Source organism: Nesoenas mayeri (genome assembly GCF_963082525.1).
Source record: "Nesoenas mayeri genome assembly, chromosome: 3".
NCBI classification, from domain to species: Eukaryota; Metazoa; Chordata; class Aves; order Columbiformes; family Columbidae; genus Nesoenas; species Nesoenas mayeri.
Genome location: NC_137544.1, coordinates 1,661,887 through 1,682,898, shown reverse-complemented (window position 1 = coordinate 1,682,898; position 21,012 = coordinate 1,661,887). Strand labels below are relative to the sequence as shown.

At 54.4% G+C, this 21,012-nt stretch overlaps 1 protein-coding gene across 2 annotated transcripts in view; it reads left to right on the top strand.

Annotated features, from left to right (window-relative positions):
* NCOA1 (nuclear receptor coactivator 1) overlaps positions 1–21,012 on the top strand; it is a gene marked incomplete at its 5' end in the record, with an annotated part of 67,408 nt that overhangs the window by 43,741 nt on the left and 2,655 nt on the right. For both annotated transcript variants that reach the window (XM_080342156.1, XM_080342157.1), the window contains 8 exons: positions 3,578–3,752; positions 5,340–5,525; positions 7,419–7,545; positions 11,288–11,456; positions 15,669–15,983; positions 16,802–16,903; positions 18,239–18,638; positions 19,791–19,965. In XM_080342156.1, the coding sequence (XP_080198282.1) occupies positions 3,578–3,752; positions 5,340–5,525; positions 7,419–7,545; positions 11,288–11,456; positions 15,669–15,983; positions 16,802–16,903; positions 18,239–18,638; positions 19,791–19,965 (1,649 nt within the window). The remainder of the gene's footprint in view (positions 1–3,577; positions 3,753–5,339; positions 5,526–7,418; positions 7,546–11,287; positions 11,457–15,668; positions 15,984–16,801; positions 16,904–18,238; positions 18,639–19,790; positions 19,966–21,012) is intronic.

Sequence of the window (21,012 nt, the reverse complement as noted above, 5' to 3'; positions counted from 1 at the left end):
TTTTGGTAGCTCAGACCTTCAAGGTGATGTTGGGAAGGGAAGGAGCGTTAGGGAAGTGTATAAAACTGCGGAAGAAACCCAGCACATCACTGCAGGAGGTGGTTTGAGTGAGGAGAAGACCACGTGCACGTTGCCATGCAAAAAGGTTCTTAATTCTGCAGCTCTGGGCACATTCAGGCCTCGTGTCCCAGGGAATTTTCAATCCCTTGCCCTCTTGTTGGCTGCGATTAGCAATTATACGGGCCTTTTAGTTCTCCTAAAAGTATTATTAAATTGAATAATCCAGTGACAGATCTCTGCAATAGAGATTTGGGGGTATAAATATTCATTACACGCCGCTATGAATAGAAGAGATTTCTTATTTTTGAAAGCCAGGGGAGATGGTAACACGGATAAGGCTGCTTAATCCTTTTTAAGCAAAGAGAAGAGAGCGGCTGACATGAAGAGCGGGGCTGATCGCCGCTTACGGGCTGCGGCAAATACGGCTTTGGAGATCGGGGATGAATAACGGAGCTGGGAGAGCCTGGGGTGACAAACACACAATAAGTCTCTTAATAAGGTTAAGAGCTCAGTTGGCTTGGGAGCCGCAGCCGGTTATTCTATAGGCGAGTGGGAATCGCACTCGTTATCTCTTTCTGTAATGTACTTTCCTGGTGTCATCGGCTGGATGGTGTGACCTCCCCATCACCTCCCATGTGAGATCTGTCGTCATGGGGAGCAGCTGGAGAACAGGAGCTGAGGGGAGACCTTCTGATCTCTGAGCTGCCTGAAAGGAGCTTGGAGCCAGGGGGGTCGGGCTCTGCTCCCCAGGAACAAGCACCAGGAGCAGAGGAAACGGCCTCAAGTTGCGCCAGGGGAGGGTGAGGTTGGATGTGGGGAACAATTTCTTCCCCAAAGGGCTGTGGGGCATTGGAACAGGCTGCCCAGGGCAGTGCTGGAGTCACCAGCCCTGGAGGGCTGGACAGACGGACATGAGGTTCTCAGGACATGGGGCAGGGACAGGAGGGGGGAACGGTTGGACTGGATGATCTTGAGGGTCTTTTCCAACCAAAATGATTCTGTGATTCTATTATCTGGATTAACATAAATTGCCCCTGAATAAGGAAAACTCAAGGTAAAACTTGCTTATTTTGGGAGGCACATTGGAGCTTGCTGGCGCAGAGTGAACATGCCCATAGAGCTGGGTACCCACCCTGATGCTCCTGCAGAAGGAGCATCCTGCAGGGATTCAGGCTGGACATGATGCAGAAATTGTTTGTGCTGAGGGTGGTGAGAGCCTGGCCCAGGTTGGCCAGAGAGGTGGTGGCTGAACCATCCCTGGAGACATCCCAGGCCAGGCTGGACGGGGCTCTGAGCAGCCTGAGCTGGTGCAGATGTCCCTGCTCATGGCAGGGCTGGCACCCCGGGGAGCTTTAACTGTCCCTTCCCACCCAAACCATCCTGTGATTCAGTGATTTGCTGAGCATCAGTGCTGCTTCCAGGTCCTCCAGAGAGGCCAGAAACCCTATTAATTTAACGAGGCTGTGTGAGCTAATGGTGCTGTGCCCGCACACAGGCGCGCGGAGCTGGGCCGGCTCCAGCCCGGCCGTGTTCATCAGCCCCTCTCCTGCGCTGCTGGAAGCAGCTGAGCATTTTTAGGCTCCTCCGTGGCTTTTCAGTTCCAAATATCCCTCCCCCGGCAGCTGGAGAGCATCAGGATTATTTGCTGGAACGTACCGACCGCTTCCAAAGAGTCAAGAAAAGAGCCTGGAGAGGGTTTTGCGGAGTCTTAAAATGGCTTTTCTGAGGAGCGAACAAGCCTTTGCTGCTCAGCAGCTCGGGACCGAGTTTCATTTCCACGTGTTTTCTGTTAGAGGCTCCTCTGGTAGGGAGGGGGAGCTGCCATTTCTAATAAAATCTTGCTAGATTTTTGTTTTCTTATTTTAAGTATCAAAATATCAATTAGGAGCGACACGAGTTGTGGGGTGAGCTCGTCAGCAATATGGAATTGACCCAGGTTTGCTCAGAGCCACCTGGTAGTGGGCTGAGAACAAAACATATTTAGGTAAGGCTTAGAAAAGAGCTAATAGGAATTGCAGGAGTTAAGTGAAATGAAAGGAAGACTTGAATGATCTGAAGTTTGCAATAAAATCATGGGATTGTTTAATTTGTGCAAGGATTTTGTTGCCCAAGGCGCTCGGGAGGAGAATTATCTCCGTCCACGGGTAGGTCCGGCCAGGGATGAAGGTTTGCTGGGTGAGCGTCTCCATCCTCCTCCCCGAGCTGATTTCACACGTGGGGCGTCCCACGAGCCGGCTGGGCGAGGGATGGAAGGCAGAGATGTTGTCCCTTGATTTGCCTTTGGGTTGTTCCTTGTTTCGGAACGTTGTTTGTCCCAGGAGCTGAAGGTTTGGGGAAGAAGCTGCCCGGGAATATTCAGCCACCCTGTGTCTCCATGGAATCATAGAACCATTTCAGTTAGAAAAGACCCTTAGGATCACCAAGTCCAACCAGAACGCAACTCTAGCACTAACCCATGTCCCTAAGAACCTCGTCTTTTCAACCCCTGGAGGGCTGGTGACTCCAGCACTGCCCTGGGCAGCCTGTTCCAATGCCCCACAGCCCTTTGGGGCAGAAATTGTTCCCGACATCCAACCTCAACCTCCCCTGGCGCAACTTGAGGCCGTTTCCTCTCATCCCATCAACCTCTCCATCCTCCAACCTCTTCACAAACCCAACAAGCAACGAAAGAGCTTCACTGCTCCCATTTTAACTCCACTTAATGTCCATTTTGGGTGCCTGCAGCTGCCTCTGTGCCCTCCTTCTCCCTCTGCTTCCAAAATAATCTCCTGCAGGAAGAGATGAACTTGAGATGTATTTCTGCCGTATCGTGGATGTCTCTCTCCCCTTTGCTTTGGTTCTCTTTGCTTTGCAAACTTGAGCTTTAAAGGAATTCTGCTTGGTGGAGAAATTACACTATTTGGAAGAGTTTTCTTAGCTTAAGCCCGTTTATCTCAGCCCCTTTCATCCCAACCTGCTGCTTTACAGCACCGTGTGTTCCGCCACCGGTACAAATCCCTTTCCCAGGAGCTTTCCCATTTATTCAGGTCCCCAGCTATAATATCTACGTTTCCACTCGTAATGCTGACAAAGGCTGGAGGGGAATCACACACCCCAGACCAGCGTTGGTTTCGGACACTCATTCCAAAAAGCCACTTCTATTTCTTAGGAAAGACCAATTCTTTAGTATTATCATTTCCACGTAAGCGTATGTATATTAACAAAGCAAATTATCTCTTGTTTTAAACAGCTGGAGGTTGTGCGTACCATTAATAATTATGCTAATTGCAGCACACAAGCATCTCGAAGCTGCCGCTCAGGACCACACTCCGGGGTGGGGACCCATGTACAGGGGGACAGTCCTTGTGCCCCCAGGGTCTGCGTGTGGCCAGGGGACACGGGGCTGGTTCTCTATCCATGCGAGTTGTGGAGGGCTGGGGGAGCAGCACTGGGGGCTACGTGGATGCGATAGCAGCGCTTGGTCTCGCGTTTCGGCTCAATCGCCCACCCGTGATTTATCTTTTCTTTCCTTCTGTAGTTTGCTGCCGAACTGGAGCAGCTGGACCAGCTGCTGCCCTCGCTGGAGAAGGCGGCGCAGCTGCCCGGCTTGTGCGGAGCGGACAGGAACGAGAGTGGCGTGGCCGTCAAAGCGGAGATGCTGGCGGCCCCCCTGCCGCCCAGCGCCGCCGCCAGAGCCCCCGCGGGACTCAACCGTACGTGTCCGTCCGCGAGGAACGCGGGGGATCGTCCCCAAAGCGGGTCCCTGCTGGGGGTGCGAGGGGAGGGTCTCCTATATCACTGGCTCTGCTGGCGCAGCACCAGCCTGGATGTGGCCACAGCGATCATAGAATCATTTGGGTTGGAAAAGACCCTCAAGATCATGGAGTCCAACCATAACCCACCCCTGTCCCTGCCCCATGTCCTGAGAAACTCATGTCCGTCTGTCCAACCCTCCAGGGCTGGTGACTCCAGCACTGCCCTGGGCAGCCTGTTCCAATGCCCCACAGCCCTTTGGGGAAGAAATTGTTCCCCACATCCAACCTCAACCTCCCCTGGGGCAAATTGAGGCTATTGCCTCTGCATTGAGCCCAGAGGGGTTGGGGAGCCATGCTGTGCCTCCCCACTTTGGGGACACATCAGGGAGGTGACAAAGAGCTGTCAGGCCCGTCTCTGTAGCCATGAACCAATTCAGCCATCACCTCTGAGCTGAATCCATCACGAGGTTTCTCACTCAAGCCTCACAGTTCCTCACCAAGGAGACACTTGTCCCAGGGCTGACATAGTTGGCACCTTCAGCAGCGGGGACACTCGTCATGCCGCGACATAATTAAAAGCGGGGCTGATTGCCTTCGGAGCAAAAGGAATCCCACATCCAAATTAGAGTGGGGAGGAAGGCGAGCATGGTTGAAATGCCAGCTGTTGCTCTCCTGGGTTACAGGGTCCAAAATAGCGTTTACCACCCAGGAGATCCACCACGAGCCTTGCTGAAGGTGCTGCCCTTGGGTTTCACTCATGTGGGGGCAGTAACGTGCCCCTGAGCTGCTCCCCAAGGGTTTAGAGGTGCTGCTGGCTGGGAGAGAGGTGCCCAACAGCCGTGGCCCGTGGCCACCAGTTTGCAAAGCTGCCTCTTCCATTTGTTTTTCAGTTCAACGGGAGCATTTGAGACGTGCTCCCTGATGGCAAACTGCAGCTGAGCCTGCAAAAAACCCTATCTAAATAAAAAGGAGAATAATGCCAGGCCTAATGACATGTTTTTCAGTGATTTAAAGCCAGCAGGTGAGAGCTGCCCATGCGGGGAGCAGCGCTGCTGATCATCCCCTTGAGCTGCCAGGTTACGGGGGACACGGCTCCTGCGCTGGGGTCACCCCAGAGGGAGCAGAGCCTGCTTGATGTGGCCTTTAATACACCCAGCTGATTAATTCTTCTGCCCAGCTGACTATTTTAAGCTGCAGCTACTGGGTTGTGGGTGCCAGCCCAGCTTCTGGTTCCCTTCACCCTCCACACAACAAGCAGGAGCTGCAGTGCTGCCCGGGGGCTGTTGTCACCGTCACCTATTGCACACGGTGCTGCCCCAGGGTGGCTGCGGGTGACCGAGCCACATGTGGGACCGAGCTCTCAGCTTCAGGCGAGGTGACATCCCACCACAACCCGCTTCTTGCCCTCCAAGCTTCCCGACACCAGCTCCCCTCCGCAATCCGCCGAGCACCGGTGATCTCGCAATGAGCCCTGGGGAGACATCTGACTTGTGCTTTTTCTTTCCTATTTCTTTTCTTTTTTGAAATAATGGGATGGATCTGCAGCGCTGAGCAGCGGGCAGGGCGTGCAGGCCGCTCGGGCGCCCTTTGAGTTCTGCGACCCCCTGGAGCCAGCGCAGCTGAGGCCGGTTCCGTGTCCCACCAGCAATGGCAGCAGCCCGCACGCCCGCGGGCCGGCCCAGCAGGGCAGGGGCACGGTCACGGCTCCCAACCCCTTCCCACCCGACACAGGTACGTACAGACACGGGCACCCGCTCCTCGCCACCTCCTCCGGGTTACGCTGAGGCTTTCCAGGGAGTCCCATGAGTGAAAAGAGGTGGCAAAGTGGAGCTCGAGCATCCCTGTTCACCAGCAGCGAGTTCCCAAGCTGTGCTTATCCACAGAATTAGAGAACTATAATTCTATAGTTTCCAGTTTTGGTTGGAAAAGACCCTCAAGGTCATCCAGTCCAACCGTTACCCCAACCCCAGCACTGCCCCATGTCCTGAGAACCTCATGTCCGTCTGTCCAGCCCTCCAGGGATGGTGACTCCAGCACTGCCCTGGGCAGCCTGTTCCAATGCCCAACAGCCCTTTGGGGAAGAAATTGTTCCCCACATCCAACCTCAACCTCCCCTGGCGCAACTTGAGGCCGTTTCCTCTGCTCCTGGCGCTTGTTCCTGGGGAGCAGAGCCCGACCCCCCTGGCTCCAAGCTCCTTTCAGGCAGTTCAGAGATCAGAAGGTCTCCTCTCAGCTCCTGTTCTCCAGCTGAACCCCCCAGGTCCCTCAGCCGCTCCATCACACTTGTGCTCCAGCCCCTCACCAGCTCCGTTCCCTTCTCTCCCCTCGCTCCAGCACCTCAAGGGTTTTCTTAGTGTGAGGGGCCCAGAACTGCCCCAGGATTGGAGGTCTGGTTGCCTCAAATAGGGCCACCCACACCCCGGTAAATGATGCTCTGCCTGCGACATCCACTATCTTCAGCATCAATGAGCCTGGGGACTGTTTTGGGGCAAAATGAGGAAGGATTGGGGACAAGCTGCACCGTGGCTGTGCCACGAGCTGCCGCTGGCACCGCTGGTATCCGCCTGTTGCCGAGCAACCTTATGGCTTTTTTTAAGAGATGTTGAGAAATGGAGGAGTGCTCGGCAGGAGCTGCTGTGCCAGAGCGTGCACTGGGATGCTGAGCATCCTTGAGCTGGACCTTCCTCCCCTCTGGGATCTTATTTTCTGGTTTTTAAAACCAACCCCACACTCCGGGTGGCACGTGAAGCTGGTGGCTCCTTGTGACAACAGTGAAGACACCGGGCGCTGGGGAACCACAGGCATTTTCAAGCAAATAACATCTTTTATTGGGAAAAGAATCAGCGCAGCTGAGCTTGGTTAGAAGAAGAGAGATTTTCATCTTCAGCAACTGCCTCCATCAGTATTTCTGTTAGAAACTCAGGGGTTTTGGCAAAGGGGCGGCCACCGATGGCACATCCCAATGTGGCATCATCACCACCCTGGCCAGAAATGTGCTGACCCCTCCGGTTTCCACCTCCCTGGATCTCCGCAGGCTGCGTCACCCCAGGTGCCGTTTGATCTTCAGTCCCGATTCCTTTTGCAAATGGGATGACGTAAAGTCTCCAGCTTCATAAATCTCTGGCCGGCGCTTGGGCTCCAAGTTCTGCTACAACTTAATTTAATTGCGTTGGCTCTTTTCCCCGTGCAAATTAACTTTCCTCCAGAAGAGAGGCAGGAGATGCTAATGGGTGTGGGCTTTGGGTTTTAAGCTAAAATCTTCAATAGTAACAATTTGCTTTCAAGAAGAAACCCTCTAACTTGACTACATTTTGAAACTCTTGCTAGAAATGTGCTGAAAAGGGAAACTTTTTAATAGCGTTTGCATATAGAGAGCATAGAGGGTCATGCATATCTGCTGCGTGTGCGTTACCTGCCTCAATTTTCACCCAGAATTTCATGCTTATAATTAATGGTTGGGAAACCACACCTGCTGTCTGTAACTTTGGGTTGGAAAGAGCGGTGAATCTTGGTGTCCCTTTCGGGGATGTTTTAGGACACCGCTGGCATCCCATTGCTCTGAGCTTGCCCGCTGACCCCGGCAGCACTAATATTTCCTCCCCTTGTCCCGCTTTTGCCCCCTAGGGATGCCGGAGCTGGAGATGGGGGTGCCGGATCACCAGTTTGGACAGCCGGGAATGGGGGAGCAGATGCCCTGGCCGGATAACGGCATGGCAGCCATGAACCGGGGCGCCATGAGTAAACCCGAAGAGTAAGTACGGCGGGGCTGGCGCCTTCCCCACCTCTGCCGGGAGAACGTCGCGGTGTCCTGGCCAGACCTGCCTGGGTCACCTCTCTTAGGGACAAACGTACAAGTAGATGAGGGATGTGGGTTGAGAGGAGACACCCGAGGGATGTGAGGACATGAATAATCCGCCAATCCGTGGTCTTGCTGAGGATACTCCAAGCGCTGTCCCTCGCCAATATTTGGGTTGATGTTGTCCAGAATCCCGTGTCGCCGGGGCAGCAGTGGGATCTAGAGAATCATGGGATGGTTTTGTGTTTTCACGCGGTTACAGCTCTTCGCAGTCCCTGCGTGTTTGGCTTCACCTAAAACGATCACAGCTCTAATCGAATAACCCCCTCCGGTCCTCTAACCACCTTTTTTGGGTCCGTGCCCCATGGAACAGCCAAGGGGTGATGATCTGCCCAAAGAACAACGTCACTCCTTGGCTAGAAACGTGTTGGAGGAGACTGCAGGTCAGATATTTGGGCTGCCAAAGCCCAGCTTTGCAGAGAGGCAGAATTTCCTCTCTTAATTAACATCTTTAGCAGACGAGCGCAGTCTCTGTTTTCCCATCCTTAAGAAGACGTGTAAGAGTTGTAAGTGAGCAAGCCGGTAGCCAAACATCTTTTTCTTGGGGCTACATTTGGATTAATTCCTCAAAGCTCTTCACTCAGCCCAAGAAGAGAGTTGCCTGAGTGGTCTCTGCTGTTGCAACTGGATCTTGGACTTCTGCTGGAAAGGCTTAGCCGCTTGTTGCTTGAAAGAGCTGGGAGATAAAACAAATCCCCATTTAATTTAGCATTTACATCAGCCTAAGGGAAGTAACTTTCCTTTTTAAGCCTTGCCGGTGGTGTTATTTTATGGGATAAATTTGTGGGGCCTACCTGGCAAAAACTGTTAGAAAAATCAGTCCGTGTTTGAGGCTGCGAATGTTCCTTAAAATGCTGCTTCTGGGGTAAAAATGACCTTCCCTTAGTCAGCAGCCGTGCGCTCCAAGCACTGCGTCAGTCTGGCTGGCTGGGGACGCTGCTGTCTCCTTGGCCAGCGCAGCTGCGAGGAAAGGAGCTGGATTGTCTCCCTGCTCCCCCTTCGCAGCGGGATTACGGACCGGGGACCGCGGTGTTGGCGTGGAAGGTTTGGGATCTGCGTGGATATCAAGGAGGGAAGAGCTTGGTGGCCGCATCCCGGGTGCCCTCGGGTGGGAAAAGCTCCTCGGGTGGTTTTCAGGGCAGAACCCTGGGCCAGGAGATAAGGTCGAAGCCTGGTGAGATGTGGAGGTAACGAATCTCACACAGTTCCTGCCTTTGGAGAGTGATGGTTTCAACCACGCGTTAAAAACCGCAGCGTGGTTAAGGTTTGACAAGGTGATATTTGATTTTCTTGGCATTGAGGAGGGAGAAAGCAAGGAGAACCACGCTGCATGGTGGGACATCTGGCTCCATTGGCTCCTTACAGCAAAGTTGGGCTCTCCACGTGGTGGAGCCACTGGTAGAATCAACACATGGAGCAGGACCACGAGGTGACAGTGAGATGAGAGATGGAGGCCTGCTCGTCCTGGTGAGCCTCGGTTCCTCCTCAGTTAGGGTCTCTGGGCACCAGTGGTTCCTGGCAGAAGTTGTGGGCAGCTGGAAGAAGCTGGTTCCCAGCTCCGTTCCCTCTTGTATCTTCAGTAACCGTATTTCTGGTGGAGCATCATGGGTCAGGCCTGCCTTGGCAGCATCTTGGTGGGGTCTGAACGCTTCCAGCTAGCAGCACGGTGACCAAAATCCAACTTCCACTGCAGCCGAGAGAAGGGATTCTGCTGGGGAAAAGCCTCTGGATACTGGCCCTCAAGTCCTGCAGATGTGCTCCAGCTGTGGAGGCCACGCTCGTCATGGGAGATGCCCCTGGTCCCATCCTGTCCCCGCACTGGAGATCACAGAGCAAGGAGACAAAGCCTTTGGACTGCAGATATTACAGGACAAAGAGATATATTTTAGCTACGATCAAGCCAGCGGAGATTTGCTTTGGGGGCTGCGCAGGTTCCCCAGCTGGCAGGTTTACATGGGCTGAGCTCCTGGTCCTGCTTAAGGAGCTGCTGGTGCCCAGATCTGCGTGTCCTGGGGAACAGGAGCTTCTTTCTTTAAATTCTCCCATTCCCCAAATCCTCCCCTCTGCCTTTGCCTCCTGGTAAAGCGGGACGGCTGCAACGTCCCCTCTCCGTGTCCCAAGCGCTCTTGTGGCTCCTGCAGCAGACGGGTGCCTTGGGCTGGGTCCAGGTCTCCTCAAAGCAAGTCCAAGTCGCTGTTCTCACGTGTTCCTCTAAACCCCCAAGGTCAAACACGCCACCCGGGGCCGGTTCGGTGCCATCTGAGCTGCGTGAGGTTCCCAGGACATCTGTGCGGGCTGGAGACCTTTCAGAGCAGCGCTTGGAGAACACGCCAGGGAGATGTTTGACGGGACCTCAAGCAGCATTTGACATCATCTCTGCAAGCAGCTCAATGTTTCCTCCTCACCGTGTGCAGGATCAGAGTTTTCACCTTCAGAATAAACTAAACCTGAAGGGTTGTGGTGGATAGAAAATATTTGCAACACGAAAGCAGTGTGAGCGGAGACCAGGATGTCCCCTGTCATCTGCCCAGAGACTCACCTGGAGCCCACCATGGCAGGCAGAGGATGGGGATGAATCTGCAAGCTGGGTTGGGCTGCAAAGCAGGATGTGCTGGAGGTTTATTCACTATATAAAAGTTATATTGTCCCCGTGATCTCTTTATAAACCAACTTTTGGTCCGGCACGGGCTGAAGAGACGGTGCCAACCTGAATTTCGCCTCCAGCTGCCTGTTAACGCGGAGCAGCAGCCTGGCCTCCCCTTCCTTTGCGAGAACGACGCCTGCGCAGCAAACGTTGGCCTTGGCAAGTTCAAAACAGGGTTTGATACAAGCAGCAAGTCGCAGGGACTGCGGCTACGGAGTGAAACCAGCCCCGCTTTTCCCCTCCGTCTCTCTGCTCCCGCTCTACAGTGTGAGAAACCCCAGCGCCGAGTCTTTTCGTTGCCCTGGACGAGGCCGCGTGTGTTGGCGGCAGCGGCCGCGCTGGGTTTGGCTCCGGTTCCGTGCTGTACATCTGGTCCTCATCTGGAGCTGAAAGGATAAACATGTCGGCTGCTCGGGAACCGCTGGCACGTTGGAGCCCTCGCCTTTGTGCCTCTTGGCGAGCGTGATGTGCCACGGCTCTCGTCGGCCTGTCAGACCCGGCAAATCCCATTGACTCCAATTAGTCACGTCATTGGAATGTGTCTCATTACATATTAATCTTCTTCCCAAAGAATATCGAGCAAGCTTTGCAGAAATCATGGTTTTTTGCAGCTCAAACGTTCCCCTTTGCCTTCAGCTGCTTTGCTTCCAGCTGCTCCGTCCAAGCCTCCCTGCGTTCGTGCCGGCACAAGTTTTGCTCCGTCTCCCGCTTTCCTCCCCAAAACGCCTGCGGGAGCAAAGCAAAAGCACCCAAGTTTTCTTCCTAAACAGCAAAAAAAACCACTTTATGGGCTTTATTTCGTGGAGAGGCTCATCTTTAAAAGCAGATTTTGGCACAAGGCTCGAGGTTGAGCGGGCTCAGGCGAGACGGGGCCGCGTCCTGTGGGGTTCGGGCGCCGCAGCGGGTGGGGGCGCGTCGCTCGAGCATCATCCCGCTCAACCTCCTCCCCGCTTTGTGAAACCTTAGCGGTGCGTCCCGTTGCTCTCTCCGCAGGCAGTGCATCACCTCGCAGCTGGACGAGCTCCTGTGTCCCCCCACCACGCCGGAGGGGCGCAACGACGAGAAGGCTCTGCTGGAGCAGCTCGTCTCCTTCCTCAGCGGCAAAGACGAGACCGAGCTGGCCGAGCTGGACCGAGCTCTCGGCATCGACAAGCTGGTCCAGGTAAAGAGGGAACCGCTCCCGGGGGTCACACATGGGGCTCCACGTGGGCGCGGAGGAGGATTCCCAACATCTGGCGGTGCCGGGAGGCCAGATGCGAGCAGGAACGCGCGAGCGCATCAGATTCAGAGGCGATACTTAATACCACGCTGTTCTCTCCCACCCCCCCAGCCAAAAAAGCTGGAAAACAGCCCCGGGAAATACAATATCTCGCTTGGCTTTTCAAACACCATTCCCCACGGGAACGGGCAGCCTGGTCAAGAGGCGGCCGAGCGGTTTTGTGGTGTATCGGGTGAGCTGGCAGGGTGTCCCGCGTCCCCGCCTCGCCACGGGGATTAGGGCACGGAGAAGCCTTCCAGCTGGAATCCCACAGCCTGGGATTCCTGAACCGGGGCTGTGCCGCCTAATTATATATCGAATGGCCTCACTGGTATGAAAGCGCGCAGCCCTTACCATCGAGATTGGCTTACAGTGCAGCTGCCCCTCCGTCTGGGCTTGAAATGCAGGGGGCAAAAAAGACTTAGGTTTGTTTTTAGTGGTGCTGGGGCCCTTTTTTATGCAGCTGAGCTCCACTGGAGGCTCCGTTTGCAGAGACCCGTGGGGACAGATGCTTCGGAAGGGGCCAGATGAATATTTAGATTGATAAATACAAGGCATGGCAGGGGGAGACAGCGAGGGACGTGGAAAATGAGGCAATGCAGACGGATCACTTGGGGTTTGTCATCGAGCGGTTTCTTTTTCCATGCCCCGTAGCACATGCACTCTTTTTCCAAAACAAGGAACAGATTGGAAAGGTTGTTCATTTATGGGATGTCCTAAGAAAGAAGCTTCTCAGAGCAAATCCCTTGGGCTGCTCCTGCATCATTTAAGCCCAGAGGTGGCAAATCTGTGGCTGCGCTACGGGGAGGTTTTATCTCTTTGCAAATCAGGGGTAGGAAATTCAGCCTCTCTGGTAGGAAGGACCAGAGATGCTCTTGCCAAAGATGCAGCCGCAGCAGCTCGGTGTTCCTGCACCGCTGCATTGAGATGCCCTCGGATGGCACCAAGTGTCCCCACGCCGATCCGGCGCTTCCCTTGCCGAGCACAACCTGATTTGGGGGTTTATCTCACATTTGGACCCCGACCCAGCGTCGCCCCCATCCATTAATGGGAATCTTGGGCTTTTTCCCTGGTTTCAGCTGAACCTCAGAAAGATTTTGAAATAGTTCCGTGAAATACGGGCTTGAAATACATCTTTAAAGAAAAAACACATCAGTATAAAGGCATCTTTGGGAAGAAAACGTGTTAGAGTTGGGATGTGTTATTGGCAGGTGGGGGTTCGCATCCCCTGGGGCAAAGTCTGGGGATTTAGGCTGGTTTAACCAAACCCGCTACAAGTGGGATGAGGTGCTGGAGATACCTGCACCCAGTTTAAGCAGGCTGGAAACGGGGTGATTTGGGGAGAGAAGAGTAAAAAAGCCCCATTTCAGCAGGTCTGGGGTTTCTGGCCATCACCAGCAGCTGTTTCATATCTATATAAACTCCATCCTAATTTATCTTAAGCAATTTATTCCGCCCCCACCCCGACCTTAATTGATCCTAAGCAGTATATTTCCCCCCCAACCATTCCCATATCTCACCCCAGCCCTTTGGTGGGCACCATCTCCCCAAGTCCCTAGAGCGGTGGGATTTGAGGGTGGTTTGTGTGCATGGTTTCCTTTAACACAACTTCCTCATCGCCCGTGGGACTTGGATCAAGGATTCTGGCTCCATAGTGTTATTTCTCCACGGGTTCGCAGCTCAAACACCACATTTCTGTGCCTGAGCCAAGCTAGACCAGTGCAGATCTTCTTACCGTGATTCGCTGGCGTGGAAATCATCCCTAGCTGTAATAAGGCTCGAATTTATAGGAGTGGCTGCTTTAAGTTGGTGCAAAAGTAATTGCAGTTTTGGACCCTTAATTTTAAATCTTTATAACCAGGCTCAAACACATCTTCAATAATCCAAATAAGAACCATTGCAATCAACACATTTTTTGCCAATGAGAAATAAGTTTGTTTATTCCTGTAGCATAAAAATCTGTGCTTGGGGATTCAATGAACATTTTGAAAGCGTTTTCTGCGTCCTGCTGGTTGTGGAAGCGTTTTCCCTGCAAAAAGTTGTCGAGATGCCTGAAGAAGTGCCGGTCGGTTGGTGAGAGCTCAGGTGAACGTGGCAGACGAGGCAAAACTTCACAGCCCAATTCGTTCAACCTTTGCAGCGCTTGTTGTGTGACGCGCGGTCGGGCGGCGGCGTGGAGAAGAATTGGGCCCTTTCTGGTGACTGATGCTGCTGCGGCATTGCAGGTTTGGTGCATCCCATCCATTTGCTGAGCAGAATGCTCAGATGTGACGGTTTTGCCGGCATTCAGAAAGCTGCAGTGGATTAGATGGTGAGCAGAGCACCAAACAGCGATCGTGACCATTTTGGTGCAAGTTTGGCTTTGGGAAGTGTTTGGAGGTTCTTCTCGATCCAACCACTGAGCTGGTCGTCAGTGGTTGATGTATAAAACCCACTTTTCATTGCACGTCACAATCCAACTGAGAAATGGTTCATTGTTGCGTAAAGAAGAGAAGATGGTGCTTCAAAATGATGATTCCTTTGATTTTCGGTCAGCTTATGAGGGACCCGCTTATCGAGCTTCTTCACCTTTGCAATTTGCTTCAAAAGCCGAACAACCGTAGAACGGTGGATGTTGAGTCTCCGGCAGCTTCTCGTGTGGCTGTAAGAGGATCAGCTTTGATGGATGCTCCCAATGGGTCGTTGTCTCCTTCCCATGGTGGCCACCGCGCTCCCCTTCAAGGCTCTTGTCTCCTTTGCGAAACCCCTCGAGCCACCACTGCACTGTCTGTTCGTCAGCAGTTCCTGGGCCAAACGCGCTGTTGGTGCTGAGAGTTCTCTGCAGCTTTACAACCCATTTTGGACTCGAGTAAGAAAATCTCTGGGATTTGCTGTTTTCCTGACATCATTTCCAGTCTGAAATAAATTAAAATAAACAGCAAGTAATAAGTCGGTAGCAAAAAAAAAAACCCATAAAGCGAGAAAAGCTCATTAAAATGATGCATGACGTAACCACATTGATTTAGGAATGCATTCCAGTATCAAACGGGGAATTTCGATGATGCAAAAACCGCAATTACTTTTGCACCAACCTTATACTCAGGTCCAGGGTGCTTTTGGGGCAGATGGCGACTCTTCCTCCAGCTGAGCTTCCCTCCAAAGCTGCGTAACGATAGGAAAGGAGAGAGAGAGAGCACAAACTATTCCCCGTGTTCAGGTTGATCCTCCAAGGCTCAGGTTGGGTCCAGCCCAGCGTGCTGATGTTTGGAGACCAGATGAGCAGCTTGGCATAGCAAAGCCTGCAGAGAAAGGGAGAGGAAGGCAGAGGAGGGCAGGGGAACAAAGGGGAAGGCTGAGGAAGGCAGAGGAAGGTGGGAGAAGGCAGGGGAAGGCAGGAGAGGCAAATGAAGGCAGGGGAAGGCAGCGGAAGGCAGGGGAAGGCAGGGGAGCAAAGGGGAAGGCTGAGAAAGGCAGATGAAGGCAGAGGAAGGCAGGGGAAGGCAGAGGAAGGGAGATGAAGGCAAATGAAGGCAGAGAAAGGCAGGGGAAGGCAGGGGAGCAAAGGGGAAGGCTGAGAAAGGCAGATGAAGGCAGGAGAAGGGAGATGAAGGCAGAGGAAGGCAGGACAAGGCAAATGAAGGCAGAGGAAGGCAGAGGAAGGCAGGGGAAGGCAGAGGAAGGCAAGAGAAGGCAGGGGAAGGCAGGACAAGGCAAATGAAGGCAGAGGAAGGCAGGGGAAGGGAGATGAAGGCAGAGGAAGGCAGGGGAAGGGAGATGAAGGCAGGAGAAGGCAGGGAAATGCAGAGGAAGGCAGGGGAAGGCAGCATCACCTGCCGCTGCCCTGCAACCCCCTGCCAGCCCAGAGAGATGAGCCGTGAGCCCTTCCGAAAAGCCTGGCCTTGGTCTTTGCTCCCAAGCAAGCCAAAAGAAACCATTTCCATCCCCCTGAGGTTTGCCAAGCCCCGGGGAGCGGGTGTTTAATGGCCTCCGCACGGTGCTCAGCCCAGGGATGCGGCTTCCAGGCAGCAGCATCCTCACGAGTGGGCCCCCCGTCCCCTCTGAGCGCTCCCAGGAGAAAACAGCTGCCGGCGGGGCTCCAAAGTGATATATTTACCTCCCCCCTCTTGCTTTCACCAGGGCGGTGGGCTGGAAGCCCTGACAGAACGGTTCCAACCCCAACAAGCCACCCCACCGCTCATGATGGAGCAGAAACCCGGCATGTACCCCCAGCCTTACTCCTCCGCCTCTCCCACCGCCAACCTCCCCGGCGCCTTCCCCGGCATGGTGAGGCAGAAGCCGTCGTTCGGAGCCGTGCCGGTGCAGGTCCCTCCGCCCCGCGGCGCCTTCCCCACATCCATGGCCATGCAGCCCCGGCAGACGCTCAACAGGCCCCCGACGGCCCCCAACCAGCTGCGACTTCAGCTGCAGCAGCGGCTGCAGGGCCAGCAGCAGGTAATTCACAGAACCCCAGAGTGTCAGGGGTTGAAGGGCCCTGGAAAGCTCATCCAGTGCAATCCCCCCATGGAGCAGGAACACCCAGATGAGGTTACACAGGAAGGTGTCCAGGCGGGTTGGAATGTCTGCACAGGAGGAGACTCCACAACCCCCTGGGCAGCCTGGGCCAGGCTCTGACACCCTCACCCACAACAAGTTGCTTCTCCTCTTTCAGTGGAACCTCCTGTGTTCCAGTTTGCACCCATTGCCCCTTGTCCTGTCCCTGGTTGTCACCAGCAGAGCCTGGCTCCATCCTCCTGACACTGCCCCTTTCCATCTTGATCCCCAGCAATGAGTCCCCCCTCAGTGTCCTCTTGTCCAGCTCCAGAGCCCCAGCTCCCTCAGCCTTTCCTCACACGGGAGATGCTCCACTCCCTTCAGCATCTTGGTGGCTGCGCTGGACTCTCTGCAGCAGTTCCCTGTCCTGCTGGAACTGAGGGGCCACAACTGGACACAAGATTCCAGCTGTGGTCTCCCCAGGGCAGAGCAGAGGGGCAGGAGAACCTCTCTGACCTACTGACCACCCCCTTCTAACCCACCCCAGGTACCATTGGCTTCCTGGCCACAAGGGCCCAGTGCTGGCTCATGGTCACCCTGCTGTCCCCAGGACCCCCAGGTCCCTTTACCCTACACTGCTCAATTTTTCCCCCTCCGCATCCCTGGGGGTGGAGGGACCCTCAGTCCCACCCGCAGCCCACACATCCCAATTGGAAGGGATGGGAAGCTTCTGAATCAGAGTTTTTAAGATGTCCCTGGGTTTTTTTCCTCCTGTCCAGCTGATCCATCAAAACCGGCAAGCGATCCTCAACCAGTTTGCAGCCAATTCCCCGGTGGGCATCAACATGCGGGCGGGGATGCAGCAGCAGATCACGCCGCAGGTAAGGGGGGATGCGGCATGGAAAAACATCATCGAATCGTCAAATCCCAGGGTGGAAGGGACCACAGGGATCATCTGGTCTAGCCTTTCTTGGCAAAAGGCCGGTCTGGCCAAGCTGGCCCAGCACCCTGTCCAGATGAACCTTAAAACTGTCCAATGTTGGGGAATCCACCACTTCCATGGGGAGATTATTCCAGTGTCTGTGTCATGAAAAATTCCCCTCTTGTGTCTCAGTTTTCCTCTTGGGTCCAAATTAGCGGTTAATCCCTCCGGGTCAGCACAACCTGGTCTCTTTAATTAATGGGACAGAAAAGTTCTCTGCATGCAGAGAGATGCTGCAAGATGAGCTGCTCTGGGTTGGGTTTTTTTGGCTTCAGCCTTAATTCCAGCTCCTCCACCTGCTTAAGGTATAAATACTTCGTTATTACTTAGACAAGGATGTGCTAACGCATTTAATTGAGAAGGATCTTTAGGAAATAGATGCCATCCTTTAAATACCAGTATCTCTAGTCAATCTTCTTAACGATCCTGCAAATCCCTCAGGCCCTAAAGTTCTTGTTTGGCTTCTAATAAAGTGGATGAAACATCTGCTGGGTGTGAGGAGAAATTGGAAAGCGTAGCTGAGTTCTGGTGACTTTATCCCGTTTTTTGGAGAAGCCTTTGCATTTTTGTCACGTCCCCGATGTGTCATGGGGAGCGTTAGTGAGGAAAAGGGACCGAATGGTTCCCGTTGTATTCTGATTTCAGCCTTTTTATCGGGCTTTTTAAGGTGATTAATTGCAACACATCTGGCTCGGCCATATGGGGAACGAGCCTGTGGTGATGGCAAAACTTGTGAGATATTTGGTTTTTAAACATTTTGCAACTGAAAGAGTCCAAGTCAGGGACCCTGGGCTATGGCTCATGGGATCATAGAATCATAGGATCATGTTGGTTGGAAGAGGCGCTCGAGATCATCGAGTCCAACTATAGTCCAGCACTAAACCAGAATCACCCTGGTGAGGGCACAAGTGGGTCCCATGGAGGAGAGGGGTGGATGGGGCAGCCAGGTGACCCACAGTATCGTTTCCCAGCGTGGGGGATGCTCTGGCCCCTGTAGTTTTGACATTCAGCACGTCCAGAGACCAAACTTTCAATATCACCAACCTGCTCTGCCCTGTGGCGGCGCAAACAGGCCAATTTTGGGGTTTTTCCAGCTTTCCTCGCACCGAGGACAAGCGCCCCGAGCCAGGAAAGCCCGCAGCCCTCATGCTGGGACATGGAGGGGAATTCTGAGCTGTTTGCCAGAACCAGAGGGTAACGGTGATAACTGGGGTGTCCCCCTCCTTCCCCACAGCCTCCCCTCAACGCCCAGATGCTGGCGCAGCGTCAGCGCGAGCTCTACAGCCAGCAGCACCGGCAGCGGCAGCTCATGCAGCAACGAGCCATCCTGATGAGACAGCAAAGCTTCGGAAACAACCTCCCCCCCTCCGCCGGGCTCCCGGTGCAGATCGGAGCCGCTCGCCTGCCCCAAGCGCCCCCCCAGCAGTTCCCTTACCCCCCAAATTACGGTACGAGCCCAGGAAACCCTCCCACCTCCACCAGCCCCTTCTCACCGTTGGCATCCAACCCCGAGGCCGCGCTGGCTAACCGCGGCAGCATGGTGAACAGGGGGATGATGGGCGCCGTCGGAGGACAGTTCGGCGCCGGGATGACCCCGCAGATGCAGCAGAACATCTTTCAGTATTCGGGATCGGGTACGTGGAGCAGTTGGTTGCATGGGAAAGGCGTCTGGCGGTGGAGAGGGAGGGGGGGGGCAGAGCTGAGACCCCGCCCCAGGATGCCAAAAATGCTCATCTGTCACCCCGGGATCATCCCAAACCATCTCACCCAGCCTGAGAACTGGTCTAGTCTCTGGTCTCCACCTCCCAAGGGGACGTTTTCTGGTTGAATCTCAAAAAGACCCAAAAAAGATCATAGAATCATTGAATCACAGGATGGTTTGGGTTGAAGGGACCTCCAAAGCCCATCCAGTGCCCCCCTGCCATGAGCAGGGACATCTGCACCAGCTCAGGTTGCTCAGAGCCCCGTCCAGCCTGGCCTGGGATGTCTCCAGGGAAGGTTCATCCACCACCTCTCTGGCCAACCTGGGCCAGGCTCTCCCCATGTTCTGCCGATATCATCCGCGTAAATAATTCCCTCTTTCCTTGCAAACTGAACTGCGAGGCAATGCTCTAAATTGAGCTCCCTTAAAAATACCTGCTCTGAAAACGGCCAAGGCTGAGATGGCTGGAACGAGCTGCAGGCGGCTCGCGCCGCTCGTGTGGGCACCCAGCTCGTAGGAGACGGGTGAGCCCGCACAGATGTTGTGCAGGCGGGTCAAGCACCAGTGCAGGGTCTCAGCAAGGTGGACATCCCTATGAGTAGTGAAAATGACAGTGTGGCTGTAGGAGCCCTGCAGAAACCCCCTTTGGCATCATCATCACATCGTTCCCCTGGTGGTTTTCTAGCCAGGTGTGATGCTAAAGAGGAACATCTGCTGAAGGAAAACACTTGAGGAGGGGGTTTCTCTGCCTCTTCATCCCTGAAATGTTGACATTTGAGCAATACAGCTGCTCAAAATGAAAACCAGAGAGCCCGAGACCGAAAGTCATAGTATAATTTTGGGTGGAAAAGATCCTCAGGCTCATTGAGTCCAACTGTTCCCCCACCCTGTCCCTGCCCCATGTCCTGAGAACCCCATCTCCGTCTGTCCAACCCTCCAGGGATGGTGACTCCAGCACTGCCCTGGGCAGCCTGTTCCAATGCCCTTTGGGGAAGAAGCAGCCCCGCGGCTGCAGGGGAGGAGGAGGGAACGGGGGTTGCTGCGGGAGGGTCTCAGCACTGCTGACACCGTCTGTCCTCCCCAGGCATGGGTCAGCAAAGCGAACCCGCCTTTGCCCCGTCGCTCAGCCCCAGCAGCCCCTTGATGTCACCGCAGCTGCCGCCATCGCAGAGCCCCATGCTGCAGCCGGCACCGCCCACACCGGGCTACCAGTCGCCGGACATGAAGACCTGGCAGCAAGGAGCCATGGGGAACAGCAAGTAAGAACGTGGTGGGGACAGCCTGGGTGACACGGGTAGAATCCCAGAGTGTCAGGGGTTGAAGGGCCCTGGAAAGCTCATCCAGTGCAATCCCCCCATGGAGCAGGAACACCCAGATGAGGTTACACAGGAAGGTGTCCAGGCGGGTTGGAATGTCTGCACAGAAGGAGACTCCACAACCCCCTGGGCAGCCTGGGCCAGGCTCTGCCACCCTCACCCCAACAAGTTGCTTCTCCTCTTTCAGTGGAACCTCCTGTGTTCCAGTTTGCACCCATTGCCCCTTGTCCTGTCCCTGGTTGTCACCAGCAGAGCCTGGCTCCATCCTCCTGACACTGCCCCTTTCCATATTGATCCCCAGGAATGAGTCCCCCCTCAGTGTCCTCTTGTCCAGCTCCAGAGCCCCAGCTCCCTCAGCCTTTCCTCACACGGGAGATGCTCCACTCCCTGCAGCATCTTGGTGGCTGCGCTGGACTCTCTGCAGCAGTTCCCTGTCCTGCTGGAACTGAGGGGCCACAACTGGACACAAGATTCCAGCTGTGGTCTCCCCAGGGCAGAGCAGAGGGGCAGGAGAACCTGTCTCGACCTGGAAGGTGACACTGAGGTGGTGGTCACCACCAGGTGTGTTGGCAGGGGCTGTGCTGCCTGTAGGTGACACCGGGCTGGGGACACGTGCCGAGCTCAGGCTGTGTCCTCCTACCACGATGTCCTCCAGAAGTCACCATCAGCTCGTGTCCCCGTCATCACCTTGATGCGAAGCCCACAGCAGTTAAATGAATGAGCATGTGTTGAGTAAGACATGAAGCAGGTCTTTGGCTTCTAATTAAAGAAGTGGCTTAATTAGGTGTCACGAAAGTGGCCTCAGGAAACACGACAATAAACTGAGTCAAGACCAGAGGTCCCAGGTCACTGTGTGACCCTCTTAAGGTGTGTCCAGCTCTGACTCACGGAAGCAAATTGAAGAGTCACCAGACTTGTTGCCTTTTTTGGCATGAGTCAAGTTTGAGCTTCAGGTCTTTAGAAATGGGGAAAAATAACCTAAAAAGCTCA